The sequence below is a fragment of the Jaculus jaculus genome, chromosome 18 (genome assembly GCF_020740685.1).
Source record: "Jaculus jaculus isolate mJacJac1 chromosome 18, mJacJac1.mat.Y.cur, whole genome shotgun sequence".
NCBI lineage: Eukaryota > Metazoa > Chordata > Mammalia > Rodentia > Dipodidae > Jaculus > Jaculus jaculus.
Window position 1 is genome coordinate 47,118,126 of NC_059119.1, and position 16,408 is coordinate 47,134,533.

At 48.1% G+C, this 16,408-nt stretch overlaps 1 protein-coding gene across 1 annotated transcript in view; it reads right to left on the bottom strand.

The window, feature by feature from the left end:
- Positions 1-5,267: 5,267 nt before the first annotated feature.
- Prkce (protein kinase C epsilon) overlaps positions 5,268-16,408 on the bottom strand; it is a 607,312-nt gene continuing 596,171 nt past the window's right edge. The window contains exon 15 of the mRNA XM_045137520.1: positions 5,268-8,658. Coding sequence (XP_044993455.1) covers positions 8,512-8,658 — 147 coding nt within the window. The 3' untranslated portion in view covers positions 5,268-8,511. The remainder of the gene's footprint in view (positions 8,659-16,408) is intronic.

Consider the following 16,408-nt stretch of genomic DNA (forward strand, 5'->3'; position numbering starts at 1 on the left):
CCCTTCCCAGACAAGGTTGAGTCACGTGCAGGCAAGCATAGGAGTCGCTGGCCATTTTGAAGGCTCTGTGAAGTTTCAGTAATTCATAGGCTGGTTCCCAGAAGCCAATACACACGCTCCCCCCCCCCCCCCCACACACACACACTGCTTCAGCCCCACAATCAGGTTGTGGGTGGAAGTCAGGCAACCAGACAGCCTGCGGTGACAGTGAAGGAACACGCGCAGGACCGTCTCCAAGGAGAAAGACAAACGTATCTGAGTCTGTTTCTACTGCTGCTGTAAGACCCCCGAGGCTCACACGCAAAGGGTAACCTATAAAGGAAAGAAGTGCTTTTTGCTTACATCTGGGACTGGGGGAGTCCGAGGTCTCAGCAGCAGTCCAGGCAAGGGTATTGTAACACATCGGGAGGTCAGAGATCAAGTTAGCTGATCACTTGACAAAGCAAGAGCGATGAGCGGGATGGGCTCTGGCCATAACTACCTGCAGCTGGGAGAAAGCCTCGTCTTCATCCCTCTTGACCACCAGGGCCCCTTCTGACAGGCCGATTCCCCCACACCTCTATCGCGCCAATCAAATCCCAACAGGCGTTTTAGAGGGCACAAACTCAATACATTCAACCCCTAATGAAAGGTCATGCCGGAGTCGGAGGTGGGTGTTTTTTTTTTTTTTTTTAATTTTATTGAAGTATAACACACATGCAGTGAAATGCATACCTTCAAAGGAGAAACACAAGGAATGATTACAAAGTGAGCTCAGCTGCGGAAAGAACGTAAGAGCCAAAGGAAGGGTAGGACTCCTTACAACGTGCTCCCCCCAGACACGAAATGGCCTTTATATCCATGACCTCACAGTGCCTGACACTACCTACACAAGACCATCATAAGAGGAGGAAAAGATGATGACATCAAAATAAAAGAGAAACTGATTGACAGGGGGAGGGGATATGATGGAGAATGGAGTTTCAAAGGGGAAAGTGGGGGGAGGGAGGGTATTATCATGGGATATTTTTTATAATCATGGAAGATGTTAATAAAGATTTGAGGGCTGGAGAGATGGCTTAGCGGTTAAGTGCTTGCCTGTGAAGCCTAAGGACACCGGTTCAAGGCTCAGTTCCCCAGGTTCCACGTTAGCCAGATGCACAAGGGGGCGCACGCGTCTGGAGTTCGTTCGCAGAGGCTGGAAGCCCTGGCGCACCCATTCTCTCTCTCTCCCTCTATCTGTCTTTCTCTCTGTGTCTGTCGCTCTCAAATAAATAAATAAATAAATAATTTAAAAAAAAAGAAAGTGTCACCTCTAACTGTACAAGAGAAATAAAAGGAACAATAATACAAGAAACCCCACAAATTAAAAAAAATAAATAAATAAAGATTTGAAAAAATAAATGATAAAAGCCCTTTAAAGCAAGGATTTGTCGTAGAATATCTTTGCCAACCTACTTGTCTCCAGCAGTGTCAATGTTATCATTCTAACATCCTTTATGCTAACTGAGGAGCCATCACTCGCAAAGTTAGCCCTTCTCCTGCTCATAGTTACTTTGGGAAATAAATGTGAGTGGCCACTCTCAAATCCATGCCGTTTCTTTACTCCTTGGGCTGCCCTTCTCTGAGTCCCAATCCCTTCATAACTTGAAAGAAGCATGCCACTTCAGCAATTGTATTTCTGGCCTCAAAGTATTTAACAAGAAAAAAAAAAAAAAACACAGACTGTGGGGATGTGGCTTTCATAAGCGTTCCTCCAGCATCCGGGTACCTACATTCCTAGTGGCTGGGCAAGCTCATTGCCAGGACCTCCGTCTGCTGGTGACCCACGTGCTGGCCTGGACTTGGGTTCAAGCAAGTAGGTAAAGGGCAGTTTTCCATGGAGCCTCACTCAAGAGCTCTGGGAGACTTGGCTGTCTCTGTTGTGGGCTCAGCCACAAGGACAGGTCACAAAGTGTCCCGAGCAGCTCTGGAGCCCGTGTGCAACGCTCTCCCTTGGATCCGCTCTTATTTCATTCATGAACGCTTGGCCGTGTCTTCTGACCGGTGCTTCATTTTCTTTTTCCTTTTTGGTCAGTACTAGGTTCAAACTCAGGGTTTTGCATGTGCTAGGGAAGGGATCAACCACTGAACCACATTTCATCTTCTGAACAGCTTCTTTTGTGTGTGTGTGTGTGCACGCGTACACACGTGCCCTTCAGGCATAATTAGTAAAAATTATAAATACTTATGGTGCACATGGGGTGATATTGTAAAATGACTAAATCAAACTAAATGTCATATATCCATTGCCACTTTAAAAAATATATATTTGAGAGAGAAAAAGAGGCAAAGAGAGAGAGAGAGAATGAGAGAGAGAGAAAGAGAGAGAGAGAGAGAGAGAATTGGCATGCCAGGGCCTCCGGCCAATGCAAATAAACTCCAGCTGCTTGCGCCTCCTGTGCATCTGGCTTACGTGGGTCCTGGAGAACTGAACTGGGGTCCTTTGGCTTTGCAGGCAAGCGCCTTAACCACTCAGCCACCTCTCCAGCCCCCTCCATCACCACTTTTTTTAAAAAATTATTTATTTATTTATTTATTTGAGAGTGACAGACACAGAGAGAAAGACAGATAGAGGGGGAGAGAGAGAATGGGCGCGCCAGGGCTTCCAGCCTCTGCAAACGAACTCCAGACGCGTGCGCCCCCTTGTGCATCTGGCTAACGTGGGACCTGGGGAACCGAGCCTCGAACCGGGGTCCTTAGGCTTCACAGGCAAGCGCTTAACCGCTAAGCCATCTCTCCAGCCCCATCACCACTTTTGAGGTGAGAACATTGAAGAGATCTGAAATCTCTCCAGTTTATAAGTAAACATTATTAACTAAGTCCCTCTCCTGTGCAGTTAAGTCTCCAGAATTTCCTCCACTTTTCTAACTGGATTTCATTTCCCCCTCCCTAGAGCTCAGATTATATAGGCAGAAGCTAGAGTCCCAGGCTTAACGGAAACGTTGACCAGCGTCTCTCCCATCGCCTCCCTCGCCCCTGGCAACCACCGTATTACTTTCTATAGCAGGAGGTCCTGATTTCTGTTTAAACTCATGATAAGGCACACAGGCTGGTGAGAAGTGTGTTTCTCCCTTGAGGGGTCACTTACCTCAAGCAGCTGGCTGATCAGAGAGGAAGATGTGTGGTAAGACACCTTTCTCCTTGGGGTGGGTCTGAAGGCCCACACTCACAATGTGGCAAGCCACATTGCCCAGAGAAAGAAGACTTTGAGGATGACATGGTAACTTCACGGAAGGCTTTAAAGAAGAGAATTTGGGCTGTGTGCGTTTTTTTTTTTTGGGTGGGGGGGCAGAGTGGCATGGACCTTAAGGCTTCATCTCCAGCTCTGCAAAACACAATACAACAGAAGTGATTTCATGGATTGGGAGGGTGACAAGTTAGGTTTAGGATGACCAACAATAAAGCTGTAATCCGCAGCCTGTGGCAGGTATAAGTTTTGGTTAACTGGAGTTTCTGGTGTGCTTAAGAGTGTACTTTTTTGCCTTTTTTATTTTAGAGACAGAGAGAGCGGGAGAGAGAGAATTGGCACATCAGGGCCTCAGCCACTGCAATCAAACTCCAGACGCTTGCGCCACCTAGTGGGCACATGTGACCTTGCGCTTACCTCACCTTTGTGCATCTGGCTTACGTGGGACCTGGAGAGTCGAACGTGGGTCCTTAGGCTTCACAGGCAAGTGCCTTAACTGCTGAGCCATCTCTCCAGCCCAAATCACTGCTTCTTTGAGTACCAGATCAAGTACTTCTGAGTTACAAACAATCTCCAGGCCTGGGATATGGCCTAGAGGTAGTGCACTTGCCTCATAGTTGAGGCTCTGGGTTCCATTCTCAACACTGCCAAACAAAACCAAGGGAGCTACCACTATTGCAAAATAAATAAATAAAAATCCTGGGAAGTTTGGGGGGGGGAAGAAAGGAAATGATTTGAAGTCTAGGATCCAAGGAACGGAGTGGTGGGAAAGGAGCCCAGAACCCTGGCAGAACCAGGAAAGTTTAGTGTCTCCAGCAAGGCCAAGGCCACAGTCATAGGCTAGGCTGGGGAGATGGGTGGGAACAAAACAAGAGCCCATTAGCCACTCTTGCAAGCCAGCCTGAGGCTGAAGGACTCCTGGCATGGAAGGAAGGAATGTCCCAGCCACAGGCTAAGTTCTGAGGAGATCTGACCGGGCTCTCTCAGTACAAAATGATGAGGGGCTTTTCCAGAAAGCAACGCGGATCTGCAGGTGCCCTCGGCTCCACTGCCCATCTGCCAGACCTAAGAGATGTGCAAGATGGTTTCCCCCATGCCTGCGTAGCAGGGGCCACACCCCCATCTGCACAGGCCTTCTTGACCCTTTTGGTTGGCAAACAGAGGGGTTCCAGGAGAGGACACGGATATGCATTTGTGGCCCTCAGGCACCTGCAAAGGAGAAGACCAAAGCTGAAACCTGCTTAGGTTTTAGAATTCGGGGTTTTGTGGTTATTGTGTGTGCATGTGTATGTCCATGTGTGTGTGGCTGGAGGACAATCTCAGGTGTGGCCTGTTGGGTGTCACCCCTCAGGTCTTTCTGTTTTTTGGGTTTTTTTTTTGGATAAGGTCTCTCACTGGTCCAGAACTTGTCAAGTAGGCTATAATTCTCAGGGATTCCCATCTCTATCACCCCCAGCACTGGGATTGTAAGCACATGCTACCACACTAGCCCAGGCTGGATTCATACTCATTCTGTGGCTCAAGCTAGCCTTTGACTCAGGTAAGGTAAGGTAAGGTGAGGTGAGGTGAGGTGAGGTGAGGTGAGGTGAGGTGAGGTGAGGTGAGGTAAGGTAAGGTAAGGTAAGGTAAGGTAAGGTAAGGTAAGGTAGCCTTTGACTACCTTAGTCTCCCAAGCACTGGAATTATAGACTTGAACCACCATGCCTAAGCTCGTGCCTGAGTTATTTTTTATTTTTTTTTTCTTCTCAGGGTGCCCTTGAACTCACAGCGATCCTCCTACCTCTGCCTCCCGAGTGCTGGGATTAAAGGCGTGCGCTGCCACCATGCCCGGCTAACTGAGCTATTTTTCCAGCCCTGTCATTTTGTTCTTTTTTGAGACAGTCTTGCGATGTAGACCACACTGACCTTGAATTTATGATCCTACATGAGTGGCCGGGATTACAGGTATGTGCCATTATACCAGGCGTAGGTTTTGGAATTTCACCATCACCAGGATTACAAAAGACAGAACATTTCACTGGTGCCCATAAAGGAGATAGAAATCCTTACTGGGACGGAGAAGAGTTAACGTCATCGTATTTTATTAGGTTTTGGAACAATACACATTCACATCCTTTTGAATACAGTACGTTTGGCACAATAATGTTTACAATGAAATAATACTAATGAATGGCAAGAGATTAAAATTACATCCAGAGAGGAAAAAAGTGTACAAATAAAGCATAACAATACAAAACAAAACCCTTAAAATTGAATACATTTTATATTTAGCCAGAATTATTTTGCACATAATTTAAAAAGAGGTAATATTTTTTTAGCCTTCTTTTATTTTTATTTTTTTTATTAAAGCAAGAATGCGTTTTTTTTTTTTCACCTTTGGAGGAAAAAAAAAGTTTTCTACTTCACAAAGTCCATAATGAGAGAACAAGAACAGCTATCCTTCATATATTTGGCATTATTTTGCATTCCATTTTTTATTTGTTTGTTTAAAAGAGAAAGAGAGAGCTGGGAAAATTATAAAGAACCAGGAGAAAAATGTATCAGCATGCCTGCTTCCAAACGTGTGTGTGTGTGTGTGTGTGTGTGTGTATGTGTGTGTGTTACTGATGGCTGACCCCAGGGCTTCACATAAGCTAGGCAAGTACTCTACCACTGAGCCATGTCCCGAGAGCCCGATATCTTGTTAAAAACGTATACCCAAGGAACACGCAAGCCTTTTAGGAAAAGTGTCCACTGGACCGAAATCTGCTTGCATGAGAATGTCATGGGCTGGAGAAATCTCGGCTAGCTGGGCCTCGGGGGGGCCGCAGGGGAGCCAGGAGGAGGCTTCCTGGAGCCGCCAATGGAAAGTGTCATTTGGCTTTCTGGCAATAGGCCAGTGGTCCTAGAAGAAGGGCCTAGCCCCCACTGCTGGGTGACCATCCAGCCCTGGGACAAGGCCACTGGTCATCACCATTGGATGTGCCTTGATTGTCCAGTGTTCACAATGGTCGAGGAGGAGGAGGAGGAAAAGGGGGGGGGGAACGCAGTAGTTATGCATGAGTATGATGGCATATTATCATGTCTTCCTAAAAAAAAAAAATGAGATGATGCCACGTGAAGATGTTTCTGTGCTTGTACTCTCCTCCTGAAGATAGTCTGCCCCCAGCATGTCAAGTCACCAAAAATTAAATTAAGCTCATGTCTTTATCACTTCACTGGTACGCCAAACGTCTAGATTGATAGAGCACAGTATTTAATAGTTGCGGTCATCGTAAGAATAGATCGTAGATACACCTGAGTTTATTTTTTAAAAAAAAAAAACAAACAAAAGAAAAAGAAAAGCAAAAGAGAACTGAACGTCATCCTTAGGAATAAAAGCTGTGACCCAGCCAGATGCAAATAGAGACACGCTTCATGTGGGCTCAAAATATTCATTGTCCAAGCTTTGAAACCACTATCAAGAACATTCCTTTCTGTCCCCCATCTCTATCAGGGTATAACAGAGCACAAGAGAACCATGAGATTTAATAAAGCTTAATATATTGTTACATCTTTTAAATCAAAATGAAATAAACAATATAAAGGAAACCCACCCTCCCCCAAAAGGAACATACATACACTTATGGAGTATTGCACGTGGACATTATTATAATTATTCTTTCATAGACTAAAGTTTTATAATATGCCTTAACATGCAGCAGTTGATACCTCTATATTCAATAAATGAATTCCACAGGCCTTGCAGCAAACACTATATACAAAAAAAAAAAAAAAAATCTCAAATGTACAAAAGGCAAAAAAAGCTTCATTCGTGCCACTTTGCCACTCACAAAGTATATATATTTAGGGGCAGTTGGGAAATCCACGTGCAACAGTTGGAATGGATTCCATTCCCTGCTAAATCAGTTCGGTTGAAATAATAGGGAATCAAATGACCTTCAGGGAACCACGTACACAGAGCCACAGAGAACCCTTGGAAATCCAACGACGTAACGCTGTCAGCGTGTCTACGGGAGGTAACGGCAAGTCCAAGTCCACGAAACAGTGCCCACCCGAGCTGCCGTCGCACGTCCAACGGAACCTGTGCCCTCGGGCATATCCTGCACCGAGTCGCTTCTTCAGTCTCCTGACGCGCTCTGCCTGAGCCTTGTTTCGCCTTATTCCCCTTGTTCCAAAAGCAAATGGTTCCGAGTTCGCTTCATCCATAAATTGTTCCAAAGCACATTGGCACTACCATGTTGTAGAAGTGTGCAAAAAAAATAAAATAAAATAAAATAAGACCATTAACACACGGATGCGGAAAATAAATAGCATTTGTACTGGGAACTTAGGACAAAGGTGGAAAGAGAATTGGACTTTCCTAGAGCCTCAGGGTGGTCTTGGCTAGCCTTCTGGTGGCCTTTGGGCTCGTGCAGATCTTAAACGACACGAAGCATGAAATTTCCTTTCCTCGCCACTCATATGGCCCACGTATGTCACTGAAGCATTGGCGGCATAAACTTGGGACAACTGGATTCTCACTGTATATTAGCCCTTTAGTAATCTACCTGGATTCACATTGAAACAACTCTCCTTTGGCCAATTAGAAAATGAATTTGATTTTTTTTTGAAATGTTAATAGAGTTCAAAATCAGATATATATATATATATATTTCCCCCAGAAAGATGATTTCTTCCATGTAGATGACTTTGGCATGCTCAAAAAAAAAAAAAAAAAAAAAGCTAAAACCAAAGCAAGTAGGAATGTACCATTCCAGAGCAGCCGGGGCATCTCTCTGGCTCTCTCCAGCAAGGGCATACCCTGAGGCACCTGCCCTCACGTGGAAAAAGCACCAGTCTTTTCTAAGAGGCCGAAGGACAGAGATGGCAGCCTGGGAGGGGACAGGAGAGATGAGAAACGCGAGGTGCCGGGATTCTACATCCAAAGGCAGAGCCACAGTCTCCCTGTCAGATTTCTTTCTTCCTTCTTCTTTTTTTTTTTTTTTTTCCTCCCTCTTTGTCATGAAAGAACTGAAGTTTCTTCGTGACCAGGAGCCTGAGGAGTGGACTCAGGATTGCAGATGGACGGACAGTCCAAACAGGGCAGTGCGCACAGCTTGCGGTTGGTCCAGTTCAAGTCTGCATTCCTGTCTAGACCCAAGGGTGCCTTCTGGTCACCGGGAGGGTGGGGGAGGGGAGGTGGCATACGGTGAGGGAATGCAATAAATAGAGAATGGACATGGGACTGGGGTTCTGGGGAGCAGGAGCAGTTGGGAGACGTTCTGAGCCTCTGCGTGGGCACCCTCCTGGCAGCGCGGGCAAACTCAACCCACGGAGGCTTCCTAGGGCATAAGGTCTCCCCCGAAGTAGGAGAAACCCTTGAATTCCTCCTGGTTGATTTGCTTCACAATTGCTTCGTCAACAAGCGTGAGTACCGGCTCTTCTCGCGTAAAGTCTTGGTCAAAGTTATTGACGTCTCTTTTGGTTTTCTGTGGAAAGAAGAGAGAAAGGCCTCAGCGGAGGCTGGCCTCCCCTCCCGCGATCCCCCCACCCCAAAAAAAGGGGAGCCGGCAAAGAGGTGACCCCGGCTGCTACCAAAGCCAGCCTCTAGCTACTTGAGACACAAGGCTGTTCCAATGAGGTTACAATGGATGGCCCCAGGATGTGGGGGTGACAGAGGAGAGCAAATATGGGTCGAGGTGAAAAGGAAGAGGGGTGTGTAGGTATGATGGAAAAGCAGGGAAGTGGGATTCCTACAGGCTGTGTGTGTGTGTGTGTGTGTGTGTGTGTGTGTTGATAGAGACAGAGAGAGTTCCTATCTTACATTCCCATGTAGAATTCCTAACTGTCCGACTCTATCGAGGTCTTCCTCCCTATGCACAGGAGACAAACTGGCATCCACCTTTTACAAACCATCTAGGATTCTTTCTTCACTAAAGGTCGACCACATATAGCCCCATCATGTCTGCTCCACAGAATCTCTGGGTGGGAGGATGTTCCAGGGGCGGGGTATATTTTTGGAGCCCCCCCTTCCTCATCTCGATGCCCCCCCCCCATCTGCCCTCTCTGTGACCCGATTTTATGTGCCCACGTTTTGGTCATTAGTACACTCACCACCCTGGGTTGTGCCAGGGTGCGTGAATGCTCTCCTCTGCTCCAACCCTTGTCTTAAGTCAACCTCGGGGCCCCAGCAGTTCCCCTGCAAAAGCCTCTACTAAATCTATATCGAAAGCAGACCCTCTGACTCAACTCCCCAGCTACGAAGGAAACCCCCACTCAGGTGCAAGTTCACGTTCCCAAAGGAGGACAGGGTGGCTTCTGATTTCTGGGGTGTGGGTAGAGGGCAGCACTCTCTCAACCTGCAAAGAAAGCTCTGGGCTTTGGAGAGAAGCAAGGAGGGGCCACCATGCTCTGTGACTGAGTCAGGAAGCCAGTTCAGCAATGGCTGGAAAACCTGCCACAGAGAAGTCAGGGTTTGGCTGTTACCTGAAGATCGGCTTGTAATTAATGTTGGTAGAAGGGCTGGAAGCAAGATGAGACAAAGACCAAGGGCTAGGTCAGGGACGCAAGAGTTAGGTACAGGACGGTGGGTTTGCTAAGTTGCCCTGGGGCAGGGTCTAGCGTGGCATGATGGGAGAGAAGGCTGGAATCCTTCCATGTTCGGCCCTTCTCCCCTGAGAACACAGTAGAGGGAAGATTGGATGCTGTCTAGCAGGACTTCTTAAGGCCCTAATCAACTGCTCCTGTCCATGATTGGTGGCTCGGATGACGCAAGACATCTTACTAGAATGATTACACTTACCATGTATGGGAAGAATATTTATGAAAATATGCCATGCTTTGTGGGAACCGGTCACCCAAAAGATGCTAATAAGTAATCCATGACTAAAGTGGCTTTGAAACAAAGCTGTATTTTGTATCTCGCCTAGGACAGTTGCCATGCATGTGGACAAATTATAATTTCTGGTCCTTTTTTCTTTCTTTCTTTCTTTTTTTTTTTTTTTGCATTAGCTAACTTTCCTCAAATGGGACATTAAAAAAAAAAACAAAAACTTTTTTCTCCTCCTGAGTAATTTATTGAGACCACTTTCAAGAATGAAATCCCAAGCCGGGCATGGTGGTACACACCTTTAATCCTAGCACTGGGGAGGCAGAGGTAGGAGGATTGCCGTGAGTTCGAGGCCACCCTGAGACTCCATAGTGAATTCCAGGTCAGCCTGGGCTAGAGTGAGACCCCTACCTTGAAAAATCAAAAAGAAAAAGAAAAAGAAATCCCATTGAGAAGTATTGCTTCTGAGTTTGCAGAGCATCTTTGCTCACGTTTGATCTTGCCAACAGGCAAGTATTTTAAGCCAGCTTCACGGCTGAGGAAAGTGTGCCTACAAGAGGTTTGGCCCGAACAGAGTAAAAGCTCAGATCTGGGCCTCGGTATGATGGCTGTCAATGGGGTGACATGTGTAGAAACGGGATGACATACAAAGCAAGGATCAAGTTTAACCCAGGAAACACTTAGGGAAAGTCACCAGGCTAAAATGAAGTCAGAAAGACCTGACACAGTTAAACACAGTGGAAGAAAGCTGTAGATTGTGGCTGAGGACATAGTGTGGGCTGTAGAGCTTGTAAGGGCTGTATCCAGGTGGTCCAGGCTAGACAGACGGACAACAGGGAGCAGGGACGAGCTAAGCCTCTGGACTCAGCATGTCTATCCCAGTCGGTATCTTCTCTCTGAGCTGCAGCTACTCACCTCAGAGAGTGTGGAAGGGCAGAAGAGAGACACAGGCAACCCCAGGGGTTTCCAGAAGCAGGACATGGAGTTGCAAGACATTCGTGTTGCCCTCAGAGATAAGGAAGCTCAAAACTGCTGGGAGAGCTGGCCCAGGGCAGGACCAGCTATCCTTCTCCAGGGGGTGGGGTGCAGAGGCAGAGGACATGGGAGGCCCCCGTGAAGAGGGGCTTTAGTGAGGAACACCGAAGTTGACCCCCAAGGTGACATGATGCCTGCTGGCTATGGGAAGGTGGGAGCTTGGGGAAGGTGTGGTCAGAGAGCAGAGGATGAGGACGGCTGTGCTGGGTGAAGGTGGGCCACAGGGAGGTTGGTCTGGGGTGGAGAGGTAACGGTGCCAACTTGGGAAGAACCACCTATCGTCCCAACGGGCAATGGACGGGCAACCATCGTAGGGGCTGGAGCAGAGGGGTAGCTGGAGGGTGCAGAAGAGAGCGGAGGAATAGGACAGAGGGACAACGCCATCTGGAAGATGACTAAAGAGGATCCACGAATGCCAAGTATCTGGTCTGGTGGAAATGCCTCTTTTCTGATACACCTTCTCAGGGAGCCACGAATGAGGGCAGGCTGTGTGTACAACAACTCGGGGGGCCAGGGATAGGGCTCAGTGGATAAAGCACTTGCCAGATAAGCTTGAGAGGTGGAGTTTGGAGCCCCAGGACCCTGGGGCGAAGTCATGTGTAATCCCAGAGGACGGAGAGATGGCAGGAGGACACGGTGTATTGGAGAAGCTCAAGGGCCAGCTAGCCTGGACATGGCAGTGATAAACAAAGGGTCCCATCTCGGACGAGGTAGGAGGTGAGAAGCAGCATTGGAAGTTGTCCTCTGTCCTCCACACACATGCCGAGGCACACACGTGCCTACGCTACTACACATGTGAACACACACACATCATACATACATTACACACACACACACACACACACACAAGCTTAGGAAATGTATTAACTCTCTGGCATTGTTATGCTTGTTGACTTAATTGTTCATGGCTCATCTTGCAGTTATTGGTGACTGGTGAGTGTGACCATTAGTCACAGCAACTGGTTTTCTTTCCCAAGGGCAACTGGCCATCGCAATGAAGCTGGATGCTTTAGGGTGTCGGAGATTCGCAACTCATGACTTGTGTGCCCAGTCGGCACATCTAGGAACGTCTCTCTAGGGTGGGCTTGCTTGGATAGCCATTTAGCTCAGGTCTGGCTTTCTCAGAGGATTCCAGAATCATCTGGAAGTGTTCAAGAGAGTGTGCTAATGTTTTTGTTTGTTTGTTTTTGTTTTGTTTTTCTCTTCTCTTTCAGGGCATCTGAGAATCATGCTGGAGATCAAACTCGGGGCCTTGGCACATGATAGGCAGGAGTTCAGCCACCAAATCACACGGACAGCGTAGAGTATGCCATTCTTGGTGACCTCTGCAGACTTGGCTCACTCACCCCTTACACAACCAGGCTCCCGGCCCTATACAGGGACATAGAAGGAGACTTAACATTCTACGTCCCTGTATGCCTCCAAATCCCAAATCAGCGCTGAGCCAGGCAGGCCGGAGTGACCTGGTGATTGAAGCTCTTGTGACCCTGATTCTTCTCCAGTGCTTCACTGACATTGGGGCCTGGTTCCAAGTTATTAGATCTACCTGCTTCTAAGGCCTTCAGGAGCCTCTCACTACATGCCCTGATGTCACCTCCCCAGCACTGCAGAGCCATGAGGTAGCCAGTCATCACAGACCTTTCTCCCATCTCCATCTTGCTCCCATCTTTTGCACTCCCTGACTGGAGTACCCCCTCTCCAGCTTGCTTTGAGTCCCTCATCGTCGGGGGCACAGGTAAGATGCTCCAGGCCACTGAGGGTTAAAGCGGGCCTACGCATCCAGGCATGGCTAAGGGTTCTGGGCCACAGGAGCTCACAGCTGGCCTAGACCTTGATAACCTCGGGTCTCAAGGCTGACAGGAGTGAGGCCACTCCATCCCCCAGCCCGGGGGCACCTGGACTTCCTGATAAGACTTAGGTTTCGTTTTCCCCAGAGCCTTGTAACCCCTTGCCACTTGCCCAGCACTTTCGTGCAGCCAATCCCCCTGTGACCCGTACCCCATACCATACCTCCCCCCACCACTTAGACCTTGTGACCCTTTCCCATCTCACCCGTGACGTCACTACATGCTAATTAGGCATCAGTGGGACCTTCGTACCAACCAATCCTCTTATGACCCATATCTCTTCCCACTCGTTCACAAATGCCTATGAACCCATTCCCCTGACAAATAGACAAGCTGCTCTCCAACGCTGCCTCCTGGGTGGTTTTTGTTTTTGTTTTTTCCCATCGCACTCAAGACCCTGCTCCACAGTTGCCTGGATGCCTCCAGGGACCCACAGCTCATCTGCTGCTCCCCCTCTCTCAGCTCAGTGCAGACGCTCTTCCAGCAGGAAGCCCCCCTCTGGGCGTGGTGTGATGGATACCCCACACACCAAAGCTTGCCTTCGCCTCCCCGTTGAGCTCTGCACATGCAGGAACGGCGTTAAGCTCATCAACCCCGTGGTGATGCCTGGGCGTACTGAGATGTGCAGGAACATGCTAGAAGAAATGAAGGAACGCACCTCTCTTGCTGCCAGCAAAGTGATCCGGACTCAGGGCCAGTGGTTGCCGTTCTGCCAGAGTTGGCTTGTCATTCATTTGGGGAAGTGGACGCAAGAGTGGGGAGAGCTGCTAAGGCCTGACTCATGGGGAGTCTGGGGCTAGATAGCGCAAGACCAGGACTGAAGCCTCAGGGCCCCGCAAGGCAGGTAGCTTCAGCCTAACTCATGAACTCTCTCCTGCTATTGCTTGGGGCATAGGGTCCCCTAATTGCAGGTACAAGGTAGAAACACATACAACCAGAGTTTGGGGGAAAATTCCATCAAGATCGATGCATACGGGGACTTGGTCACGGGTGATGTTAGAGGAAAACAACACGTTTTTCTTTCCTCTGGCTTCCCTTCAGGAATAAAGGGCTTGGGCTTCAGACACCTGAGCCTGACCTCAGGGAAATGGCTGTGGTGTAACATGGAGGGACCTGGGGAAGCCATTCCACAGCCCTCCTCTCCCTCCACATCCCTCCGAGAGATTATACCAATAAGTCCCCAGGGTCTTCCTTAGCCAACAGGTCTGGATGGAGGTACCCTGGGTGGCATGCTTGGACCCCAGCACTGACATGGACCGTGGATACTTCCTGTCCAGCCAGTGTGATTCTCTTGTAGCCTGCACACACAGAGGCCTTAAGCCCAAGCTTGTGTTCAGAGGAGCCGGGGATGGTCTGCCTCCGTCTACGGCTGCCAGGAGCTTAGCAGATGACCGTGTTCTGACAGCCGGTGTCGTGGGACGGGCTCTCAAGGGGACTGCTCTGTTGATTGTCACCCTCTTCCTTTCTGCTTGGCGTCAGTGATAGTAAGAGCACACACCAAACAGTGACCCTAAGCAGGGCTGATGGTCCTCACGGGTACGGAAGGAATGGAGACTTACTTGCTGCTTCCATGTGACTGTCAAACTGTTAGCCTCCCACTAGGGCCCTGTCAACCCTCCCCAACACCAGTCTCCTCCTGGTCCTCCATGGAACAGAGCCTGTCTCCTGCATTTCTAATATCTCTTCTAATATCTCCCATGGGATATGGTCCTACGACCCCGCACTTAAGGTGCCTACGCAAAGCCGGTATACAGCAGATGCATGATACCCATCCGCTTGAAATCACTGGATCTCCTTCACCAAACTCCCCCTTGGCTTTGAAATGTCACTTTGCTTATCTAAGTTCTGCTTTTTTGCTTTCAGTATGAGATTCCAAGAGACAAAGGCAGAATTTAAGTGAAGAAAATGCCTTCTTAGCATCCACTAACTGGATCTTCAAATATACATGTTATGTGTTTATTATATACGTGCTTTCCAGCCCACAGAGAATGTGTAAATATGGCTTTATACATGTTGGTGTGTGAATTTAAATATAAGCCAGGTGTGGCAGTGCACACCTTTATTTATTTATTTGAGAGAGACAGAGAGAGAGAGAAAATGGGCATGCCAGGGCTTCCAGCCACTGCAAACAAACTCCAGACGCATGCACCACCTTGTGCTTCTGGCTTATGTGGGTTTCGGGGGATTGAACCGAGGTCCTTTGGCTTTGCAGGCAAACACCTTAACTGCTAAGCTGTCCCTCCAGCCCTGGTTTGTGAATTTCAATGGAATAAGGAATAATCACTGAATAGGATGTGCCTGGCCAAAATGAGGTTTGGATTAGATTTTTCAAGTTAACTCAAGTCAGAAGTTTCTCTAAACCATCATCCTTTATCCCTCTTCCTTCTTGGTTACTTTTATTAGTCAAGAATCGCTTGCTCTTTCACATTTTCTTCGTGGTAAACATGGCAAAACCTAGAATGAGTTTTTCTGGCACTGATTTTCCTGGAGGACTTGTCACAGCACCCAGCTCTCATGAACCTTTTGGTGGTATCCTGCCCTTTCCTGATTCATCTTACCAGGAGGTGGTCAGAGCTGACTGCACAGTTGCCCAACATGCTCTGAGCAAGGCCAAGCGCAGTAGGGTTACCTGCTGCTTGGCTGGAACCCTTAAAGTCAACACGTGTTGTCTAAGACGGTACGACAGTTAATCTTGATTGTGAATTTGATGGGCTCTGGAGTCATCTAGGAGACAAACTTCTGGGTGTATCTGTGAGAGGATTAACTGAGGTGGGAAGAGCTAGTCTAACTGTGGGTGGCACTGGGCATGGGCTTGGGTCCTTGACTGAACCAAAAGAAGAAAATACGTGGAGCATCAGCCCTTCATCTGTCTGCTTCCTGAGCAGATCCAATGGGACTGGCTGCCTCACGCTACCACTTCCATGCCTTCTCCACAATGCGTTCTCTTAAACTGTGATCCAGAATAAACCGTTCCCCCCTTAAGTTGCTTTTGTCAACGGCAATGAGGAAAGCAACTAGTACAGACAGATAGGCGATGCTTTGTAGTTTAAGTAGCAGTGACAAAATACTGAAGTTTAGTTGAAGTAACCCGGTTCAACCCTCTACACTTTGGAAAGTAACCTGACTTGAAACTAAGGTCTCTGTAGATGGGACCAAATTAAGATGTGGTCATCAGGATGACCCCAATGCAATATGGCTGGTGCCCTTAAAAGAAAGGGGAACTCAGGGCTGGAGAGATGGCTTAGTGGTTAAGGCGCTTGCTTACAAAGCTGGAGGTCCTGGTGCACCTATTCTTTCTCTCTACCTGCCTATTTCTCTCTCAAATAAATAAAAATAAAATATTTTTTAAAAAGAAAGGGAAACTGGATCCAGAGAGAGAGAAGAGGAGGAGACGCAGAGGGAGAGAAAGCTAAGTGAAGACTGGAGATAGGTGACTATATACCAGCAACTTCCCAGGCTACCCGAAGCTGTAAGAGATGAGGAGGAACTTCCCTTTCAGGCTCCAGAAGGAATATGCCTTGCCAACAC